The sequence below is a fragment of the Amblyraja radiata genome, chromosome 8 (assembly GCF_010909765.2).
Source record: "Amblyraja radiata isolate CabotCenter1 chromosome 8, sAmbRad1.1.pri, whole genome shotgun sequence".
NCBI lineage: Eukaryota > Metazoa > Chordata > Chondrichthyes > Rajiformes > Rajidae > Amblyraja > Amblyraja radiata.
Genome location: NC_045963.1, coordinates 52,832,839 through 52,855,547, shown reverse-complemented (window position 1 = coordinate 52,855,547; position 22,709 = coordinate 52,832,839). Strand labels below are relative to the sequence as shown.

The 22,709-nt window shown below is 43.1% G+C and overlaps 1 protein-coding gene across 2 annotated transcripts in view; it reads right to left on the bottom strand.

Moving 5' to 3' along the window:
• The window catches only part of frmd1 (FERM domain containing 1), a 56,849-nt gene that overhangs the window by 19,218 nt on the left and 14,922 nt on the right, over positions 1–22,709 (bottom strand). Inside the window, exons 1-2 of one of the 2 annotated variants that reach the window (XM_033025906.1) lie at positions 3,261–3,390; positions 1,350–1,564 (exon numbers count right to left, since the gene is read on the bottom strand). In XM_033025906.1, coding sequence (XP_032881797.1) covers positions 1,350–1,445 — 96 coding nt within the window. In that variant the 5' untranslated portion in view covers positions 1,446–1,564; positions 3,261–3,390. Of the gene's footprint in view, positions 1–1,349; positions 1,565–3,260; positions 3,391–22,709 lie in introns of those variants that run through there. The other variant, XM_033025905.1, reaches the window with a different exon arrangement.

Sequence of the window (22,709 nt, the reverse complement as noted above, 5' to 3'; positions counted from 1 at the left end):
AATAAGAATGAAGGCGTAGATTATTTTCTAAATGGAGAGAGAATCCAGAAATCGGAGGTGCAAAGAGTGCTGGTGCAGCACTCCCAAAAAGTTATTTTGCAAGTTGAATCAGTAGTAAGGAAGGCAAATTCAATGCTAGCATTTATATCAAGAGGACTGGAATACAAAAACAGTAATGCCGAGGCTCTATAAGGCGCTGGTCAGGCCGCATTTGGAGTACTGTGAGCAAATTTGGGGCACATATCTGGGTAAGGATGTGTTGGCTCTGGAGAGGATCCAGAGAAGTTTTAGAAGAATGATTCTAGGAATGAGTGGGTTAGCATATGATGAGTGTTTGACAGCATTGGTCCTCTACGTGCTGGAGTTCAGAAGGTTGAGGGAGGACCTCATTGAAACATACAGAATAATGAAAGGCACAGATAGAGTGGATGTGGAAAGGATGTTTCCACTGGTGTGAGAGTCTAGGACTAGAGGTCATAGCCTCGGAATTAAAGGGCGCGTTTTTAGAAAGGTGAGGAGGAACTTCTTTAGTCAGAGGGTAGTTAATAGACAATAGACAATAGGTGCAGGAGTAGGTCATTTGGCCCTTCGAGCCAGCACCGCCATTCAATGTAATCATGGTTGATCATCCCCAATCAGTACCCCATTCCTGCTTTCTCCCCATATCCCCTGATTTTTAAGAGCCATATCTAGCTCTCTCTTGAAAGCATCCAGAGAACCTGCCTCCACCGCCCTCTGAGGCAGAGAATTCCACAGACTCATCACTCTCTGTGAGAAAAAGCGTTTCCTCATCTTCGTTCTAAATGGCTTACTCCTTATTCTTAAACTGTGGCCCCTGGTTCTGGACTCCCCCAACATCGGGAACATGTTTCCTGCCTCTAGTGTGTCCAAGCCCTTAACAATCTTATATGTTTCAATGAGATTAATCTGTGGAACTCATTGCCAAAGAGGGCAGTGAAGGCCAAGTCAGTGGATATTTTTAAGGCAGAGATAGACACATTAGAATGGGTGTCAAGGGATATGGGGAGAAGGCAGGAAAATGGGATTAGGAGGCAAACAGCCATGATTGAATGATACAGTGGACTCGATGGGCTGAATGGCCTAATTCTACTACTATAACTTGTGAAACATCAATTTTAAGCCAGAAGTCGCAACGATGATAATCATTTTAAGGGTCAGATAACTTTCAGAATTAAATTTGGCGAGTTGAAAACTTGCGTGAAAAAAAATTGTGCCAATTTAATATTTAAAATGTTAAGATGACATAACATTTAAAAACAGCTGATGTCTATATTTGCAACAAATACTATAGTTAGAGGCTCTGTAGCCATAAAGAAAATTCTACTCACTCCAACGATGACTTCGAGTTGTTCCTTATTTGGCAGAAGCACAGAAACAATATGTTGTTCTGGCACCATTTTATTTCCAAACAGCTGCCTGCTCATCACAGGACTGTGGGAAGTTCTCAGTTTAATTCAGTCTGTCCAGTCCAGGGTTGTCTTCCACAAGTTATGAAGCTCTCTTCACCGAATGTAGAACCATATCCAGCCTGCTCTCATCTTGCCTGCAAAATGACATGTTTTAGTGTTAATTAATAAAAACAAAGCATTCAACAGACTAGGCTGAGGAGATGTGAACACACTCAATTAAAATGATGTGCCCGTTATATGTGTTATAGCGAAACATAAGCATTTTTGACCTCCGTAAAATGAAGTGGGTGGATTTATCAGAACTCTGGCGACATTATTGGCACAATTCTCATCCAAAGCAAAGCATTGTAGAGGCCAGACAATTGCTATTCAAGGTCATTGTAGAAAGTTATTCTTGCGAAAAAACATGTTGATAATACTTATGCCAATTTTTTTTAATGTTTGATTTTTAAAACTGAAAGCCACGCCACTATGAAATATTGACCGTGGAGACGTGAATGTTTGCAATGGTTTCTGACTTAGTGGACTGCATTTTGTCTTATTTTTCCTCAGATAGACAACATGCAAAACAGATATTAATTTGCCCTTTGCGTATGGATATGTGCAGCTTGTGATGATAAATAATCCCAAATCCAATTTTCTTTAATGCGCCATGGTACAATCCACAGAGCAAACGATTCTGATGTGCAATTCTTTAACATTTAATTCTTTCGACCTTGTTTTTGAAAATTCAAGCTCACTTTTACCCGATTGCCGCAGCACTTACTTTTCTCGGCCCCAGGTGCTGCCTCCTGTCATGGGCTTTGCCAGTGAACGTCGGATAAAATAAATCCTACAGCAAGGCCCAGATCAGGATTAAGAAATAAAGAGATTTACAGTGGGGGCAAAACAATTATGAAAATGTCAAGAAATTATCCAAATATTAGATGAAATCCAAATGCACAAAAAGATTTAAAAAGATAAAAGTTTAGATTTTAAAATTATATATAATCTCCAATGTCATCAGAACTGTTAGACAAGAAGAATCGGTCAGTACAAGGATCTCGATCTGAAATGATGTCCATTTCCCCTCCACGGATGCTGCTTGACCCAGAGTTCCTCCAGCAGTTTCTGTTTTGCTAAAAATTCTGGCATTTGCAATCTCTTGTGTCTCCATTAGACAAGCGTATTTTTTTTACCCGTTCTCAATCCATCTGGTCACCATGTAATCAAACTCTTGTACAAACTGCAAACTGTTCCTGTAACTGCTCCAGTGCGATAACCTTCAGAGTTCCATATTTCCCCAATCCTAACCTCTTGTGTATACCCAATTTCAATTGCCCCATCATCAAAACCTAGAAATTCCTCCCAAAACTGCTGCAACTCCCTGACCCTTTCTCCTCCTTTACGATACTAACCTAAACCCTATCTTTTTGATCATATTTCTGGTCATCGCTCACAATATCTCCTTATGAAACATCCAGAGTGCTCTCATGGAGAGTTTTGCGATGGTTTATAGTAATAATGATGTTATTACTATAAACCTCACAATGACCAAATGCAGGGTGCAAAGGCGATCAGAACGGTACCTGGACGGGGTGTCGAAGGACGAGAAGCCGAAGCGAAGAAGTGGAAGCCAAGATACCGAACGGAAACGACACTGAAAAGCCAAATAACCGAATGGACGCGACACAGAAAAGCAAAATAACCGAATGGACACGACGCCGAAAAGCCAAATAACCTAACGGACAAGACGACGAAAAGTCAAATAACCAAACGGACATGATGCCGGAAAGCCAAATAACCTAACGGACACGACGGCAAAAAGCCAAGTAACGGACATGACGTCACCTCAGGTCGGATGGTGTCTCTGCAGCCTGACGCTGGCAACAGCGCCACTTCAGGTAGGATGGTGTCACTGTAACTTCCAGTTTTCCAGCTTCCAGTACAGCTTTTCATCGGACACTGGATTCCTGAGCCATCCTGCACCATAACCATTGAAATTTTAGTTTCCTACCACTTTGGACTTGTTTGCTCACTATAGTTTGTTTTATTTCTTTTCATATTTTTACACTGTAATGGCCTCACAGTGTTTAGCTATTAGTTTATTATTTTCTTTGTTGTATTTTCTTTGGTTTGCATTGTTGCCGACGTCTTCCAGCCATTACTGGGTGCCGTATTTCTCAGGACACGATCCTGTGCTGGTCGATGAGATGCGACTATGTCTCATCCATCCTGCAGTTTTTGCATTGGTCTCCTCGCACCCCTCGGCATACGGCCGGGATGGCCCACAGAGACCGCGCCCGTGGACCCCACCGTCCTGACCCAAGGCCGGGGTGCCCCCGACCCACAGCAGGAGACTCCCTCGATCATGTGTGCGTTCTATCCTTTTCGCCTGTGCATTTACGAGTTTTGGGCTGCCACGTTTCGTTGGCCTGCTCATTTTCCTTCCTCCGGTTCTGGTGGAGGGGGGGGGGGGGGTGGGGGGGGGGGGGGGGTCCTGTGGCGTCAGCTGATGATCAGACCACTTACAGTCAAACCCTCGTCAGTGGTTACGAGGTCTGTCACGTGACGTCATGGGTTAAGGGGAATGACCTGCTACTTAAGCAGATCTCACCTTGAGATCATGTGTCGACAGGTAGCTGAACTCGAGACAACACCCTCGCTCAGCTGCAGCAGCAATGACAATGTGTTAGAGGACCAAACTTGCATGTACGTCCACCATGTAATGTCTAAATAAAGCAACTGTTTGTTCACCACGTTTGGTGCCGCTACGTCATATAAATGGAAATCACAGAAAGCAAACAATAGTTCCATTCCATAATAACTAAAACAAAACATTTTTTCACAGAATGCATTGACCCCAAGTACATAGTAAACTGAAAACTGCTGCAGAAACTTCCCCAATTTACTTTCTCTCATGTCATTTTTATTTGGTACAATTCATGTGAACAAGGGATTTATACCACGTTATGTGCATACTTCAAAAGTTACGAAAGATATATAATTCTCAGAGGAAAACTATTAGTTTTAATATTTTTAAAACTATTAACTAACCAGCACTTATTTATAAGAGGAGCCCAACTGCCCATTTAATCACAACATAATTTCACCCCATTATAGACATTTCTTTGGCTTGATCCACCCCCCTCTGCACTCGCCTTCTCTGCTACTTAGACTAAACTTTTTTATTCTCGTCCTCAGGTCTGATAACAAGTCTTCAACCTGAAATGTTAACTATTTATTTTTCTGACTTGGAGGTTATTCAGCATTTCCTTTTTTAAATTTCAGATTTACAGCATTTGCACCTTTTTAAACTTTAATTTGCTATTGACCTTTGCATATTTGCATTCTAATAATAAATACTGACAAGAGGTTTTGTAAGAGAAGGTAGCATCCGATAATTCATTTATTTTATGGCTAGGCTTAAGCAATTAATCTAAGGAGCTTTGCTAACTACATGTGTTTAGACTGCACAAGTACCCATGTACTAATCAAATGCATTGATTCATGCAAATCAACACCTCCAGGAAATTTAGGGTGCGGTTGGATTGAAAGTGGCTTCAAAGTTTAAAATTTTAAAATGGGTTCCGTCTTTAAAGTTGACTTTTCAATGCCGACTGACAGGTCTTTCAAGTTTTAGGATGGATCCAAAAATAAAATGAAGTGATTTCAAAAGAAAAATCAATGTTTTTATGCATGCACCCACATTTGCTCAAACCAAACAATGAACTGTCTAGTCTGAAGGAGGATCCCGACCTGAAACTTCACCTATCCATGTCTTCCAGAGATGCTGCCTGGCTCGTTGAGTTTGTGTGTTTTTTTAAACCAAACAATAATCCTTTTCACTGGACCAAGAATCTGTAACCCACTTCAAAGATTTAAAATATCTGAACAATCATGCACAAAGTTAGGGTTAACAACACAGGACAGCTTGTAGAGCTGCTGCCTCACCCCTCCAACGACCCAGGTTCAATCCTAATCTCTGGCGCTGACTGTGCACTGTTTGCATGTGACCACATGGGTTCCCTCCAGATGCTCCAGTTTCATCCAATGTGCCAAAGACATACAGGTTGAAAAGTTAATTGACTAATATAAAATGGACCTTAATACAGATGGATGGTAAAGTTAATGGGAATGGGGAGAAAGAGTTACAGGGAAAATAAATACAGGGAATGGGATTGTTTCATCAGCCAGCAATAGACTCAGCTGACTGAATGGACCTCCTGTATGTTGTAAGTAAAGATGAAACAGTTAAAACACTCATGCAGTCACACACTCTCAAATACATAGTCAGATTGTCAAAAGTGCACCCCCACACACACACACAGTGTAGTTAATTTTCACAATTGTACATGCAATAACGTAAGTGCAGATATATTTCTTCCAATAAAATCAAGCATTTCACATACCAACTTCACAGAAAACAAGATGGTTCTCTCTGTACTTTTTAACAGAACAAATCTGGATTCATCTTTCAGTAAGTTACTTACTGCGAAGTTGTTCAGTTGATTGAGCAATTTAATTTAACATGGATTTTTATGAACCGGAAAAAGACAGCATGCATAAACCTAGCCATCCAGAGTCTGGAACTACAACTTCCCAACTTCTCAGTGATCAACATCACAGTAGGTTAGGTGAAAAGAATGGAATTCACAGGGGTTGTAGAAAAGCATAGACATAAGTCTGATTGAGGAAAAATTGGGATATTTCCTAATAACCTCACAAATGACCAAATGCAGGGTGCAAAGGCGATTAGAACGGTACCTGGACGGGCACACGGACACGATGCCGAAAAGCCAAATAACGGACATGACGTCTCGGAGGACTGGATTTGTCCAAGACCTTGTCAGCGATTGGTCCAGACCCCCGCGTCCATCACATCACTGACCGGGGAGACGGGAGGGTGGGGGGGATTTTTAATTTTCCTTCGCCGCTGTTGGACTGCCAAAGATCATAGAGCGGATCATAGATCTCTCTCTTGGTATTCCCGGAATCATTTGGCGTTTTGCAAAGACAACTACATCTGCAGTTCCTTCCAATTGAAGAAGAATCCTGGGCCGAAACAACTCCTAATCCATTCCCTCCACAGATGCTGCCTAGCCCGCTGAGTTCCTCCAGCACTCTGTGTTTTCTATTTAACTCTGAAATTGAAAATAGACACAAAAAGCGGGACAGGCAGCGACTCTGGAGAGAAGGAATGGGTGACGTTTCGGGTCGAGACCCTTCTTCAGACTGAACTGAACTCTCGGCGGTGAGAGTACTTGTGATTGTCTGAAGAAGAAACTCTACCTGAAACATCACCCATTCCTTCTATCCAGAGATGCTGCCTGTCTCGCTGAGTTATTCCAACTTTTTGTGTCTATCTTCAATTTCAGACCTGACTTCCGTTGCCGTGTGACTAGCCCTGTGCCTGGGTGCTTGGGTTTCTTCCCAAATCCCAAAGACATGCTGGTTGGTAGGTGCAAATTACCCCCAGCATAGATGGGTGGTAGGAGAATTGGGAGTTAATAGGAGTGAGACAGAACAGATTGAAGGGACATAAATGAGAATTGAAATTGGTAGTGTTAAAATGAAATATGACATAGACTAGATGGGCTGATTGCTCTCCTTTTTTCTGTAGAAGAAAATGTGATAAGTGTTCCCTCATCAATAAGTAGCATAGGCATACAGCAGAAGATAGGCGCAAAAAGCTGGAGTAACTCCGCGGGACAGATAGCATCTTTGGGGAGAAGGAATGGGTGATGTTTCAGGACGAGATCCTTCAGAGTCTGAAGAAGGGTCTCGACCCGAAATGTCACCGATTCCTTCTCTTCAGGGATGCTGCCTATCCCGCTGAGTTACTCCAGCTTTTTGGTTCTATCTTCAGTTTAAACCAGCATCTGCAGTTACTTCTTACACATAGGCATACAGCACATAGGCCTGTATGTGCGTGCACACACACGCACATGCACCATTCCTCCAAGAATTTTGTGTGTTATTAAATTATATGAAGTTATTCCTCCCTCCTCAGGTAATAACAAAACTTTCAGGAAAATCAAATAGAAGTTCTTGCTATTTCTGAACAGCCTCAATTCTGAACAAAAAAACAAATTAATCGGCAAACTGTTTAGGCTCGGTGGGTTTGAGCAACGAACTCCCTATCGCTAATGTACTGAATTTATCCGTTATTCCCACAGCTGGGTTCAGACTATCTCCCTCTGATTTTCATTGATGGATGTGTTAAATGACACAAGAACTACAGTGGAAGATGAACAGTTTTCAGTTTCCTTATTCCAGAGATCTATGTTTTCGCCTGCAAACACCAGACGTGGACCATAGGGCATTATTCACATGTGAGAAAAGGTATCACAATGGTTTCCCAACCTGCCCTGATGAGAGTCCCATGTGCATTTTGCACTTGATCGCTGGTTGAGGATCAGGATCCCAAACTATAATCTCTCTGCTGTCTAGCCAAGCAGTTAATCACCCACCCCCAATCACCTACTCCAGGTTTTGAGCATATTACCCTCAAGTCTTAGGTGAAGAATTTCAGGAATGCCCCACTTGCAAACAGACATCTCAAATCCAAAGTGTAGCTATTAAAGGCTCATGTAATAAACAGTGGCGCCTGACTCAATAAACCCTTTATTTACTTTTATCACAACACCAAATAAAAATCAGTGAACCTAAACTGAAAGGCATGTGTTCATAAGGATACCAGAGAGAATATTAAATTGCGGAGATCATTACTCCCGAGTCACAGGATATTAACCAACTTATTATAATGACTCCACTGATCCAAGCTGCAGGAATGCACTGTAACCAAATCACATCAGATGTCTGTCTATCAGACGTTTTAGATTTTCATTGCTATTTATACAGATAATGAATTATTGGTTGCAGATTGCCTCCAAACCTCTAGCTTCTGGAGTAGAAAGCAGTTGTGTTTGTGTCAGTGAGGGTTAATCATCAGCAATGAATGAAAAGTTTAGTTTAGACTAGTAACCCTTATGTTTAAGGTTATCTCTATGGACTTAGCATTATCAATGTAATAGAACCATTTTATTGTTCTGAAGACCTGCAAATGATTTGGAGATACAATTTTAAGCTACTACGGTGCCACCTAACCAAATAATATTCTGAAACTAACCTAATATAATTTATGTAATCAGCAGGTAGACACTAAATGCTGGAGTAACTCAGCAGGACACGCAGTATCTCTGGAGAGGAATGGGTGACGTTTTGGGTCGAGACCCTTCTTCAGTGAGTTACTCCAGCATTTTGTGTCTACATTCGATTTAAACCATTATCTGCAGTTCTTTCCTACACATTATGTAATCAGCAGTTGTGAGCATTAAGTACTGTAGGTGACTTCACTACACCTATCTTGGAAGTAGTTATCAGAAGTACTGGTTGGATGACACAGTGGTATCGTTGGTAGAGCTGTTACCTCACAGTGCCAGTGACCAGATTAAATTCTGACCTCGAGTGCTGCCTGTATGCAGATGCAAGTTCAAGTTCAAGTTCAAATTTTTATTTGGTCACATGCACCTTTAGGTGTAGTGAAATTCTTTTTGCCATGCAGCACATTAAAAAAAAGAATACAACATGACAGTAATAGATAGTTTCAACATCAAAACATCCCCCCACAATGGTTCCCATTGTGGGGAAAGGCACAAAGTCCAGTCCCATCCCCATGTCCACCCATAGTCGGGCCTCCTTACTCGAGACCGTGGCTTCCGGAGCCGACAGGGCCGCGCCGAATGGAGCTCAACTGGCGATCTCATCAATAGATCCCAGGCTCCCAATGGAAAGTTCAGCGCCGCCGCCCGCAGCCGCTCCACAGACCCGCAGCTCCACAACGGACCCAGCTCCAGTTACCGGAGTTTCAGCGAAGTCACCGCCAGCCCCGCAATGGCGCTCCAGCGCTGCACCGCCGTCCTCTGACCCGCCGTCCTCAGCCGGTACCGCCGCCGCCGGTGCCGCCGCCACCGCTGCTGAGCCGGTGCCACCGCCGCTGCTGAGCCGGTGCCGCCGAGCCGGTGCCGTCGCCGGTGCCACCGAGCCGGTGCCGCCTCTGAGCCGGTGCCGCCGCCGCTGCTGAGCCGGTGCCGCCACCGCCGCCGCTGAGCTGGTGCTGTCGCCGGTGCCGCCGCCGCTGCTGAGCCGGTGCCGCCGCCACCGCTGCTGAGTCGGTGCCGCCGCCGCTGAGCCGGTGCCGCCGCCGCTGCTGAGCCGGTGCCGCCGCCGCCGCCGATGCCGAAGCTCCAGGCGGTCCACTCAGGAGACGCCGCTCCAGGCCCGCTGGTAGGCCGCGGGGACGGGTCGAAGCTGCAGCCCGGAGAAAAACTGCATCTCCGACCAGGTAGGGACCCTGAAAATTAGTTTCCCCCTCCCCCACACATAAAAAAGCTAGAACTCCTCAAAACAAAACACTAAACTAACTAAAAATAAGAAAAAGAGATGAAAAAAAACAGACAGCTGCAGGCTAGGCAGCCATACCCCCTACAGGACGGCGCCAACTGTTGCATGTCTTTCCTTGGTTTTTCTTGTTTTTTCATTGGGTGGTCCAGTTTCCACCCACATTCCTAAGAAGTATGACCTGGTAGGCAAATTGCTCCCAGTACATAGGTGAATTTGAGGTAGAATCTGGGGTAATTGATGAGAATGCGGGGAGAATGTGAGATGAGCGTGAACGGATGCTTGATGGTCGCTGTGGGCTCGGTTGGCCAAAAGGCCCGTTTCCATGCTTCATCTCTCTATGACTGATGCTGTATTCTGATAACTACTTCCAAGATTTTCTATTTCTACTTCCAGTAGTCTCCTTTAAGGACGGGTTTTGACTGTATTGACTTGGTCAGGAACGGTCAGATGTAGTTGAATCACAGCTGCCCTTTGAAATGGCCTTCTCAGCCACACAGAAGTAGTTAAGGAGAGGCAGTAAACGCTGGTGTTTTCAGTAACTCCTACCTCCAGTGAATGAACCCGTGCATTAGCCAAAAGGAAACATTAAGAAAATTAAAAGTCAACAGGTTAGTATTGCGTTAATCAAACTGAATTTAAAGCTTTTCTTCTCTGTGATAATAAATTGCAGACAAATGTAACATATGATTAAAGGGCTTTATGTAATGTTCCAGGGTACACCTGGGCTGTGTTCACCAAAGATTATAGAGCAGATTATAGAGCTCCGCTCTATGATCTTTGGTGTTCACCACTGAGAGAATACTTTGTGGCAATACATTTTGTCTCAGAATCCGATAAAGTCCAGAGTCAGAGAGCTTGAATGAAAGGGTTATATGGTCACGTACAGTTAGATTCCTGACCCCCAACACACATGACAAACTTCAAAAAGAAAACTCCTGGCAGTAGTCCATGAAAACACTCACACTATTCACAGATCATTCCAATCTGCTTCTTCCAGGCTATGAACAGTACTCCACAGAGATTGCAAAATTCCCCCTCCACGGTATCAGGGAGAGTGTGAGATTACAGGTATATGTCGGAAAGGTGATCAAAGATTGGTGGGTGGTAAGTTTTGTCTTTAAAACTGCTAATTAATTTTAAAAAAAGACAAGGAATTTTCCTGCAGTTATTTTTGGAATGTGGGCAATGTCAATGTTGATCAGTTATCACCAATTGCTTTGGGATGGTGTTGGGTCTTGCATTTGACCTGTTTAATTGTGGTGTTCTTTCAGGCTGTTGGGCACATTAGGGTTCCAGGCTAACCACGAACCACTGCGAAAGAACAAAAATTATCTTACACTTTCAGCTATCAACAGAATAGAACTGCTTTGGTTTTCCTCATTAAACCCTTTACATATATTTTTATTTCAAAATAATGCGATGATCATAACATACGATTTTGTGGGTGATGTCACGTAGCCAAACCAGTTTGATGCAAGATATGGGTGTGGTGTATTTATTTATTTACAGCACAGTGGCATGGCTGGTAGAGCTTCTGCCTCACAGCTCCAGCAGGCCTGGTTCAATCTTGACCTCTGGTACAGTCCATTTGGAGTCTGTGACCAAACGGGTTACTTCTTGATACTCTGATTTCCTTCCACATCGCAAAGATGTGCAGGTTGGTGGGTTAAATGGCCGCAATAAATTGCCCCTATTGAAAGTAGGCAGTAGGCTCTGAGGGGAGTTGATGGAATTAGAGGGAGACTAATAAATGGGTTAGTGTAGGATTAGTGTAAATGGGTGATTGTAGTCGATGCAGACAGTAGGCAAAAGGGCCTGTATGACTATGATTCCTGTGACTATGTAAGACATGAGATTGGAGAATATAGAGCAGTCAGGAATAAAGTATGCTCCTGTGTTTGAATCTTCTGTTAGGAAGTAGAATTTATTAACACTGGCAGTCCTTTGGTCACTTTACAGGAGGTCAAAGAACTACAAAGTAGGTATGTTACAATACTTACCTTCAGCGGCGCTGCAATTCTGCCACTGGCCTTTTGGCGCCTTTGAGGGGGGTGGGGCGGGGTTAAAACGCGGTTTTCTTCCTACCTTGTCCTGGATTATATTTGGTTGGAGTGCAAGCTTTTGCTGAAGAATCGTTCCGACAGGCGATCTGTGTATTTTTTTATTTTTTATTTTATTAAATCGCCCGACTCGTTCAGCGCTGGAGTCATTTTAAAATCAGCTTCTAAAGCCGTCAACGCCGACAACGGGGACGGATTTCATGTATGTGACAGGTAAACGAAAGCTGTTTATATTTATGTATAAAAGTGGTCCTTAAGATACCTTTAGTTCACATTTTAAGTTGCGAAACGGTGATTTAGTCCCCATACCAACCGGCAGTGTTTTTCATGCAGATATGGGGGTCTAAATCACTGCAAACCACAACGTTCCAAATGGTCGCGTTCCAGAAAAACCCACTCGCAAGATGATTTAAATGGCCATTCATTTACAGGTATTAAACATTAAATTCCTTCCATTTGGCCTATAAATCCATGACAATGAGATTTAAAATTTATGTTATATTGTTAATTTTTGTGTGAATGTTATTTGGACACTTAGGCTATTTAAAAATGTTAATCTATTCTTAAGAAATTGATAGATGTTTAGATCTAGTAATTGAATTTTGTAATTAGCTACAATTAGGTAACTAACTAATTATATGCTTTAATTTCAAGCCATCTAAGTAAGATTGTTTCATATTTGTTTCAGAATGCTTCAATCTATAATAACTGAAAATGTCTTTTAGTTCTCTTAATTTTTAAGAAAGTAATGGCCATTTGACTGTCCTCGATCACAGCTTTTGTGTTAAGTCAATGGAAAAGCAATAGAGAACAAGATGCTAATTTCCGAGTATGAAAATGGCCATAACTTTTTTAAATACTGAAGATATGAAAGTGAATTAGGTGACAAATTAAACTTCTTTTTATGCTTTATCCGATGGGATAAATTACAGACTTGATTTTTTAAATCTCAAAATTTTGTAACATTGCTATACAAAGATTTTTAAAAAGTCGATGTTATGTCTGAGTGCCGGGTTCTCATCTTGTGCACTTTGGTGATTGTTCTGAGACTGAGGGAAGAATAGAAAGCGAACCTTAAGGTTCAATCTCCAGCCTGAGAGATCCATAGATTGATTCTCTATTCAAGGGTGCCTTGGGTCAGATTAAAGACAGAAGGGGAGAACTCCAGACATTGTGAGGCAGCAGCAGTTAACAGAACAGAAGAAATAAAAACACAAGAGACCCTTCAGCCCTTCGCACTTCTCTCTCAGTTTCACTCCAGCTTCCCTCTAGGTTTGCCTTTCCAAAAGTGTACATGCATGGTCATGAAACACTGTTCCCTACAACACTGATTACACTATGATAGAGCGGATTACACAGCGGGAGGCATATCGGACAAATGGCGGACGTGACGTTCCGTTATGTACTACACGTCAGTCCATTGGATTTCGGAGGAGTGGTCTATCTTGGCTCCTCTAGTATCTTTGGTAAACATGAGGTTTAGCTGGGTAAGTAAATGGTCAAATTGCATGCTACAACAGGAATGTCTGTTTCTATTTAATCTGTTCCACCTCTTCATAATTTAAACCGATTGAAGTAATTCTAATCTCATCCATCTGTCCTCGCGATTTCATGCTTTGCTTCATTTTTGCACTTCTTTAAATCAGGCACAGTTCCAGTGTAGCCACTCCACAGATTACAATTTTAAATTGTGATACAATCTACATCTCCCACAGAGCTCTAACAGATCCTGTTCATTCCATTGCACAAACAGGAATTAGTGTGAAGTTAATACAATGCAGAAATCTAATCTGGATCATTCAGCCAGAACCAGTCGCATGTCTTTAAATTAGTCTGAGCACAATTATGTCCACCTATGAAACAAACTATGCAGCTATCACGACCAAGTTTGACCTCATTTCCATTGTAAACTAACATGAAAAGAATTCCTAGTAACACATTTCCAAGGACTCTACACAATAAGCTCATGCAGGAACATACAGTATTATCTTTTACCAATGTTTATAAAGTAAATGAAGTTTGAGTAAACTGATCTAAAGGATTATGCATATCTTTGGATACAGCTGCAAGGATTGAATTGGTTACAGTTTAAATGACCTACTAAAAATAGAAATATATATTCTGTCATCTAGTTTCCAGTATTTTATTCCATTCAGCGCAAGTGCATTCTTGCAATACATGCCATGGTAGGTGATGGAGAAGTTGAGCCAAACCCTCCCCTCAGCACTTCAGAGCCCAAAGAGTCACATTTCTGTTACCAACCTCAAACAAGCAGTGGATCAGAAGGCCCACTGTTGGCAGATGGTTACTTTTAATCAGGCCAAGGTTAAATGGTTCAGCTGGAGAAAGAAGTTGCTACTAACCCAAGATCCAAGATACAGTCAACTCCCAGGATGTGCCAGGTTAACCGATCGCACTAAAGCCATTAGCAGAAAACCACCCATTATAACTGCCTTCCATATTTCCAGATGAGGAGATGAAGAAGAAAACAGCAAGATTTCCCACTTCCAGATGATGTTCAGTGGCTCTTTGGCAACAATGTGCATTTGTAACAGAGGAGGGTGGTATAGTAGCGCAGCAAGTAGAGCCGCTGCCTCACAGCTCCAGTGACTCAGATTCAATCCTGACCTCCTGTGCGGTCTGTGTGGAATTTGCACATTCTCCCTGTGATCTCGTTGGCCTCCTCCGGGTACTCCGATTTCCTTGACATCTCAAAGACATGTTGGTTGATAGGTTAATTGGCAGTTGTAAATTGCCCTAAGTGTACATGGGTGGTAGAATCTGTGGCATATTTATAGGATTTTGGGGAGAATAGATCATAGGAAAATGGCATTGTTCAAGGTGTCACATCTTGGCCTCAGATGTGAAATAATAATGATACTGACACAATATTTCCTTGGTCTCCGTGTTTATTATCTCACCCAGCCATGGCCTCCTGCCTTGGCTTAAGCAGTGTACATGCGATCTGACCTCCAAGTCAGCTGATACAAAGGTCACAATATTTGCATATCATCATCATGACTCATCGTCATGACATCCCTCCTTTACCAGAATTAAACTTTAAATTAATGTGTTCTTTCTAATATACTTTCCAATTAAATTCTTACAAAACATTTGTATTTTCATTTGTGTTCCAATAACTCACACAACAGATGCATCACAACTACAAAACAAATGCAACTTTTTACACTCTTATAACTTTAATAAACTCCTTGCTCATAATAGCAGTATTATAATAAACAGTATCATAATAAACAGTATCATAATCTACAACACAAAATCATTGTATCGCTTGGGGACTCTCCCTTCACGGTACGGTCTACCAGTTGGCACAGAAGCATCAGAGTCTGTTGAATCTGCCCAAGTATTGTCACCCAGACACCTTCTCTGCTTATCACCTGCGTTGCAGCGAGCTGCTTCTGGAACTCTGGTCACCACCTTGGAAATGTCATCTGGCCCCTCTGAATCAATAGCTCTTGGTGGATTTTGGGCTACCTCGTTTTGTGTGTCCATGGACATGTACTTTTTGACTTTCAATACGAAGGTGCTATCTCTTGTAGATAACACCTTCTGGAGACTTGACAGTCACCATGCTGCCGCTCCTCGATACAACATTGTATGGTTGGCAATGGTAAGGAGTGTCTATCTTACCGCCATCATCTCGTCTCACTAGCACATCATCCCCAGGAATTATTTCAGAGTGCCTGGCTCCTTGTTTCAAGTCGGCATACCATTTTGCCGCACCTTTCTTTTCAGCATCACAGTCTCTCATCTCCTGGTCTTCCATGATCTCTCGCACTTCTGGTATTTTAGTGCAAATTCTCCTTCCAAACAAAGCTTCTGCTGGACTTTTCCCTGTCGTTGAGTGAGTGATCGCCCAAAATACAGCTACATATGCCAACAGTGCCTCCTTCCAGTTTTTCCCTTCGGCATGGGCGATTCGTATCCTCTTCTCAATGGACTGGTTTTTTTTCTCTACTTCTCCGTTAGCTTGTAGCCATTTCAGTGTCACCTTGTGATGATGAATACCTGTGATTCCCATGTATTCAGCAAACGTCTCGGACAAAAACTGTGGTCCATTGTCGGAAATACAATGTAACAGGCAACCCGTGTCTGGCGAAGATCTCTGCTAATACCTCTACAGTTTTTTCTGCTGTAGTTGACTTCATCACTGCATACTCATAGTACCTACTATAGTGGTCTACCACCACCATAATTGATTCACCTGTTGGAAGTGGTCCAAGTAAGTCGACAGCTATGTCGACCCATGGTCCTGTTTGCAACTTTGTACTTCTAATTGGTTCTGGAGAATTGTTCCTGCTTGTGATTTGGCATCCGTGACATGTCTTGACAAATATTTCGGCATCTTTCTCACAACCTAGCCGCCACACTTCGCTCCGCAAATTCTGTTTAGTACCGTCGATGCATAAATGTCCTTCATGAGCTAATGGCACGATCCTTGGTCGTAGTGCCTGCGGGATCACCAATCTGCTACCACTCAGCAGAATCTGACCAATTACACAAAATTCATCTTTTATGGGAACATATGCTTTGTAAGGGCATTGATCCCATTGTCCACTGTGAATACACTCTCTGATATCTTTGAGTTCAGGATCATGTTCAAATTCCCTTTCAACTTCCTTCGTTGTCATGGCTCCTGGCGTTGACTGAATTGCGACGAATCGCACAAAGTTCTCTGCTTCCATCTCTAGCATGGATGTTGCTCCCAGTTGTTCATCCTTCAACAGTCTTGACAGCGGGTCCACGATGTTTGCTTTCCCAACAATGTGGACTACTTCCCAGCGCCTGGACCTGATGGCATACCCAGTCGTGTTCTAAAAACCTGTGCGGACCAACTGGCTGGACCTCTCACTTCTGAGGTCTGAGGTTCCCACCTGCTTTAAAAGGGCATCAATAATACCAGTGCCCAAGAAGAGCAAGGTGACATGCCTCAATGACTATCGACCAGTGGCACTAACGTCTGTGGTGATGAAGTGCTTTGCGAGGTTGATTATGGCGCATATCAACTCCTACCTCGACAAGAGCCTCGACCCACTGCAGTTCGCTTACCGCCATAACAGATCAACAGTGGATGCGATCTCACTAGCTCTCCACTCTGCTCTGGACCACTTGGGCAACAAAAACTCATCTGACATTCATTGATTGTATTCATTGATTACAGCTCGGCATTTAATACAATCATCCCCTCCAAGCTGGTTACCAAGCTCTCAGATATGGATCTCTGACGTACGACATACGCTCATCCAATTCAAAACATTACATAGACTATATTATTCAAAAACTAAATTAAATAAATTCTTTCCTAATGTTTAACCAATCTGTGATAAATGTCTGTGTCAAGAAGCTACCATAGCGCATTCTTTTGTTTTTTGTACAAAAATCCAAAAATTCTGGTATGAAATATTTGATATTTTTTCAAAATTAATTAAAATAAAACTGGTACCAAAACCAGAATGGATCATTTTTGGAATATCGGAAGGTATCCCTGAATTAAACGTGTATCAGAAGAATTTATTCAATTATGGGCTAATAATGGGAAAAAAGCTCATACTTAAATTCTGGAAAAATGCGCCCACACCAACAATAAAAATGTGGACATCAAATATGTTTGAAACATTACATCTGGAAGAGATGAGATTCCTCTTAGCAGGTAAAGCAGACCAATTCCAAAAGACGTGGTCTACGTTTCTGGACCTATTACAAGCATGAGGTGCAATAGTAATTTAAAAAATAAATAAATAAATGGTATCAGGACCTGGTAATGGGAGGTAAAACAACAAACACTTGGTTGGTAGAGTCCCCTTTCTGCGGAGTTTAATGTTATAATAGAGCGATTGTTCCTACTTTCTTTTTCTTTCTTTCCTAGGGTCTACTTTCTTACTTTACTTCCTTCTCTAACTTCTCTTCTAAGGGGCTTTCTTTTCCCAACACTCTCTTGCACTTCACGACTCTTGCGCACTTTCTTTACTTTCCTTACTTCTATCTTTTTCTTAAAGCTCAAAAAAATGAAGCGGTACAAAAAATGTATTAAGATATATGTGTTGTGTATTATTGTAATTTACCGTACTTCTAATAAAAATAATTAAAAAAAATTAAAAAAAAGATATGGATCTCTGCGCATCCCTCTGCAATTGGATCCTCGACTTCCTCATCCACAGACCACAGTCCGTCCGTATTGGTGGAAATGTGTCATCCTCGATAACAATCAGCACCTCAAGGTTGCGTGTTCAGCCCTCTGCTTTACTCACTCTATACTCATGACTGCGTAGCCAGACATAGTGCGAACTCCATCATCAAGTTCGCTGACGACACCGTTGTGGGACGAATCACTGATGGGGACGAGTCAGAGTATAGAAGTGAGATCGACCGATTGACCAAATGGTGCCAACACAATAACCTGGCTCTCAACACCAGCAAAACTAAGGAACTGATTGTGGACTTTGGAAGGGGTAGGATAGGGACCCACAATCCCATTTATATATGGTGGAAAGGGTCAAGATTTTCAAATTCCTGGGCGTGCACATTTCCGAAGATCTTTCCTGGTCCCAGCACACTGATGCAATCATAAAGAAAGCACATCAGCGCCTCTACTTCCTGAGAAGACTATGGAGAGTCGTTATGTCAAAGAGGACTCTCTCGAACTTCTACAGGTGCACAGTAGAGAGCATGCCGACTGGTTGCATCGTGGCTTGGTTCGGCAACCTGAGGGTCCAGGAGCGGAAAAGAATGCAGAAAGTTGTAACCACTGCCCAGTTCATCATCGGCTCTGACCTCCCCACCATCGAAGGGATCTATCGCAGTCGCTGCCTCAAAAAGGCAGCCAACATCATCAAGGATCCACACCATTCTGGCCACGCACTCATCTCTCCGCAAGAATCGGGCAGAAGGTACAGGAGCCTGAAATCTGTTACATCCAGGTTCAGGAACAGCCTCTTCCCCACAGCCATCATTAAACTCGCCAACAAACAGACTCTGAACTGTAACAGCCTATTGCACTTTATCTGCTTATTTATGTGTATATTGAACTGAACTGTTTTGTATTTTTGCCTTCAATACTCTGTTGTGCTGCAGCAAGCAAGAATTTCATTGTCTTATCTAAGACACATGACAATAAACTCTCTTGACTTGACTGGACTTGACTTTGTATTTGTACTGTTGGGAGTCTCAGCACCCAACGTTCTATTCTGGCACATGGACCTTGTCGAATAGATCACTTCCAGCGGCTTGTGATCTGTAACAAGTTCAAATTCAATGCCGTACAAGTATGCATGGAATCTTTCACAGGCCCACACTAGTCCCAGTGCTGGTAGACAAAAGTGCTGTAGAAATTCAGCGGGTGCAGCAGCATCTATGGAGCGAAGGAAATAGGCAACGTTTCGGGCCGAAACCCTTCTTCAGACTGCTAGTCCCAGTGCTTCTTTCTCTGTTTGAGAATACCTTCTCTCCATGATGGTTAACGATCGACTGGCATATGCTATGATTCTGGGTCCATCTGCATGTGTCTGTACCAGCACTGCTCCTAAGCCGACCGGACTAGCATCTGCTTTGACTTTTGTTGGTGCAGCTGGATCATAATATCCAAGGGTTTCTGCACTCATTAAACTCTGGAGTTTAGAAGGATGAGAGGGAATCTCATTGAAACATATAAGATTGTTAAGGGCTTGGACACACTAGAGGCAGGAAACCCTCAGTACACACGGAGAATCCTGTCTAAGGTCAACCCGTGGAAAGCAGTTGGACCCGACAACATCCCAGGACGTGTGCTCAAGGAATGTGCTAACAGACATCTTCAACATCTCCCTTAGTCAAGCCATTGTCCCCACATGCCTCAAAACTTCCAAAATAATCCCAATAGCAAAGAAGCCAGTTGTTGCCTGCCTAAATGACTACCACCCTGTTGCCCTGACCCCCATAATAGTGAAGTGCTTTGAACGCTTGGTGAAATCTCACATTACTGCCAGCCTCCCCTCATCGTTAGACCCCCTCCAGTTTGCCTATCACCCCAACCGTTCTACAGAAGATGCCATCTCTACCACGCTGCACACAGTACTCACTCATCTGGAAAACAAAAACACCTACGCCAGAATCCTGTACATTGACTTCAGCTCAGCTGTTAATGCCATCATCCCACAGAGACCTGTGGAGAAACTAACCCTGCTGGGCCACAACACCACCCTGTGTCACTGGATCTTGGACTTTCTGACAGAGAAACCGCAGTCAGTCTGTGTTGGCAAGAACACCTCAGGCTCGATCACGCTGAGCACCGGCTCCCCTCAAGGCTGTATGCTCAGCCCGCTGTTGTTCACACTGCTCACACATGACTGTGCTGCCAGATTCAGGGATAATAAGATCATAAAATTCGCAGATGACACAACAGTGGTGGGATTCACAGCGGAGATGAGGAATAAATGTACAGGAAGTAAAACAACTAGTGGACTGGTGCTGCAACAACAATTTAGCATTAAATGTCGACAAAACAGAGGAGATGATTGTCGACTTCAGGAGGTCGCAGCCAAAACACACACCCCTCAACATCAGTGGCACCACGGTGGAGAGAGTGGAGAGCATAAAGTTCCTCGGAGTGCAAATTACAGACAGTCTCACCTGGTCCAGGAACAACACTGGGATTGTCAAACGGGCCCAACAGCGACTGCACTTCCCGAGGAAACTCAAACAGGCCTCACTCCCCACCAACATCCTCAGGACTTTTTACAGGGGTACGATGGAGTCTGTACTCACGTACTGCATAAATACGTGGTTACTCCAACTGTAACTGCTCAGACAGGAAGGCTCTGCAGAGGATAGTGAGGGGAGCAGAGAGGATCATTGGCATCTCCCTACCCTCGGTACAAAAACTGTTCCAGAGCCGCTGTCTGAAAAAAGCTCTGAGAATAGTTAATGACAAACTGCACCCCCGCCACACACGCCTGGATCTCCTGCCATCAGGCAAGAGATACCGTAGCATCAAAGCCCGGACTACCAGACTGCTAAACAGCTTCCTGCCACAGGCTGTGAGGCTGCTAAACAGTCACTCTGTACTCAGTCACCTGATTCTGCGGCTTTGCACTAACATTTTAATAACTCTGGCACTGGCCATTCAAATCAGCTGTCCTGGACATTTTAATTATTGTTTTTACTGTATTTTAATGTTGCTGTTTTACCTGCTTTTAACTATTTATACTGTTTCATCAGGGACTGGATTGTTTTTACTGTTATTATGTGTGAAATGTTTTAAGTTTCATGTGCGATGCTCCAGTATTCCCTGGGAAACGTCTTCTCATTTTGCACTGTACAACTGTTGCTTTGCAAGATGACAATAAAGGTTGATTGATTGATTGATGTTTCCGATGTTGGGGGAGTCCAGAACCAGGGGTCACAGTTTAAGAATAAGGAGTAAGCCATTTAGAACGGAGACGAGGAAACACTTTTTCTCACAGAAAGGTGAGTCTGTGGAATTCTCTGCCTCAGAGGGCAGTGGAGGCAGGTTCTCTAGATGCTTTCAAGAGAGATCTAGATAGGGCTCTTAAAAATAGCAGAGTCAGGGGATATGGGGAGAAGGCAGGAACGGGGTACTGATTGGGGATGATCAGCCATGCTTACATTGAATGGCGGTGCTGGCTCGAAGGGCCAAATGGCCTACCCTGCACGTATTGTCTATTGATAGGCTTGGTATTTATAAATTGTCCCTAGCATGTGTGGGATAGTGTGCGGGGATTGCGCGTCGGTGCGGACTCGGTGGTCCGAAGGGCACAGTATCTCTGAACTAAATGTGACACAGGGCCCCAGGGGTTGGACTCGAACCCCCAATATTCTGCATGGGAACTAAATTCGAGCCAGCACATTGAATGGCGGTGCTGGCTCGAAGGGCCAAATAGCCTGCTCCTGCACCTATTGTCTATTGACCTGCAATGCTGGACAACCTGATCCAATATCTGGTTTTCCACATCAGCAGCTACATATTTGCATCCTACAGACACCTGTCTGTGTCTCGTCACAAATTGAGCAACAGTCTCCGCTGCACCTTCTGCCCCGGCGTACTCTCCTCAAGAAAGAGCCCTCGACTGTCGGCGTAAGCTTCAAATTCCTCCAGCCAAGCATTCCACCTTAGGTTGCGGTGAAGTACGTCATGAGCTGGTACGTGCTTTGTGGAATTATAGAAGATATCATACATTGTAGATAGAATTAATGTTTACTTGCAAGAAATATACAGCTTAGTCTATCTAATAATTCTGCAGTACATGGACAGGGAATCCCAGAAGACAATACATCCCGTGAAGGATTAAATTGCTGAAACAGTTTATACTGAATGCTAATCATATAATGTTCCCTTACACTGTAAAAGTAAACACCAATGATCCGCCTTCTTCAACATTTGTAATTCCTGGAAGTGAAGCATTTAATGCTCAGAGTCCTTTCGCTAGTACAATACCATTCATGCCTACAGGTCTTTCCAAAGTATTCTATACACATTGAGTACTGGTTATTGTTGTAATGTGCAAAACACGGCTAACTAATCTTTGCATAGCAAACAACATTTAGAAGTATTTCCAGCAACACAAATGTTGCCATTGCAGATGTAATATACTTAATATACTTGGTGACAACACTGATGTATTTCCATTTGATGACATCTCCCTTCATGCACACCAGAACTAATAGCAATCAGCTCCACCCATCAGTGCATATTAGCTGCAGGACCAAATACCCAGGGTCACTAATCTATGCATCCACTCTATTCTATTGCTACAGCTGTTTATTCTACTTGTGACACCATATAACCATATAACCATATAACAATTACAGCACGGAAACA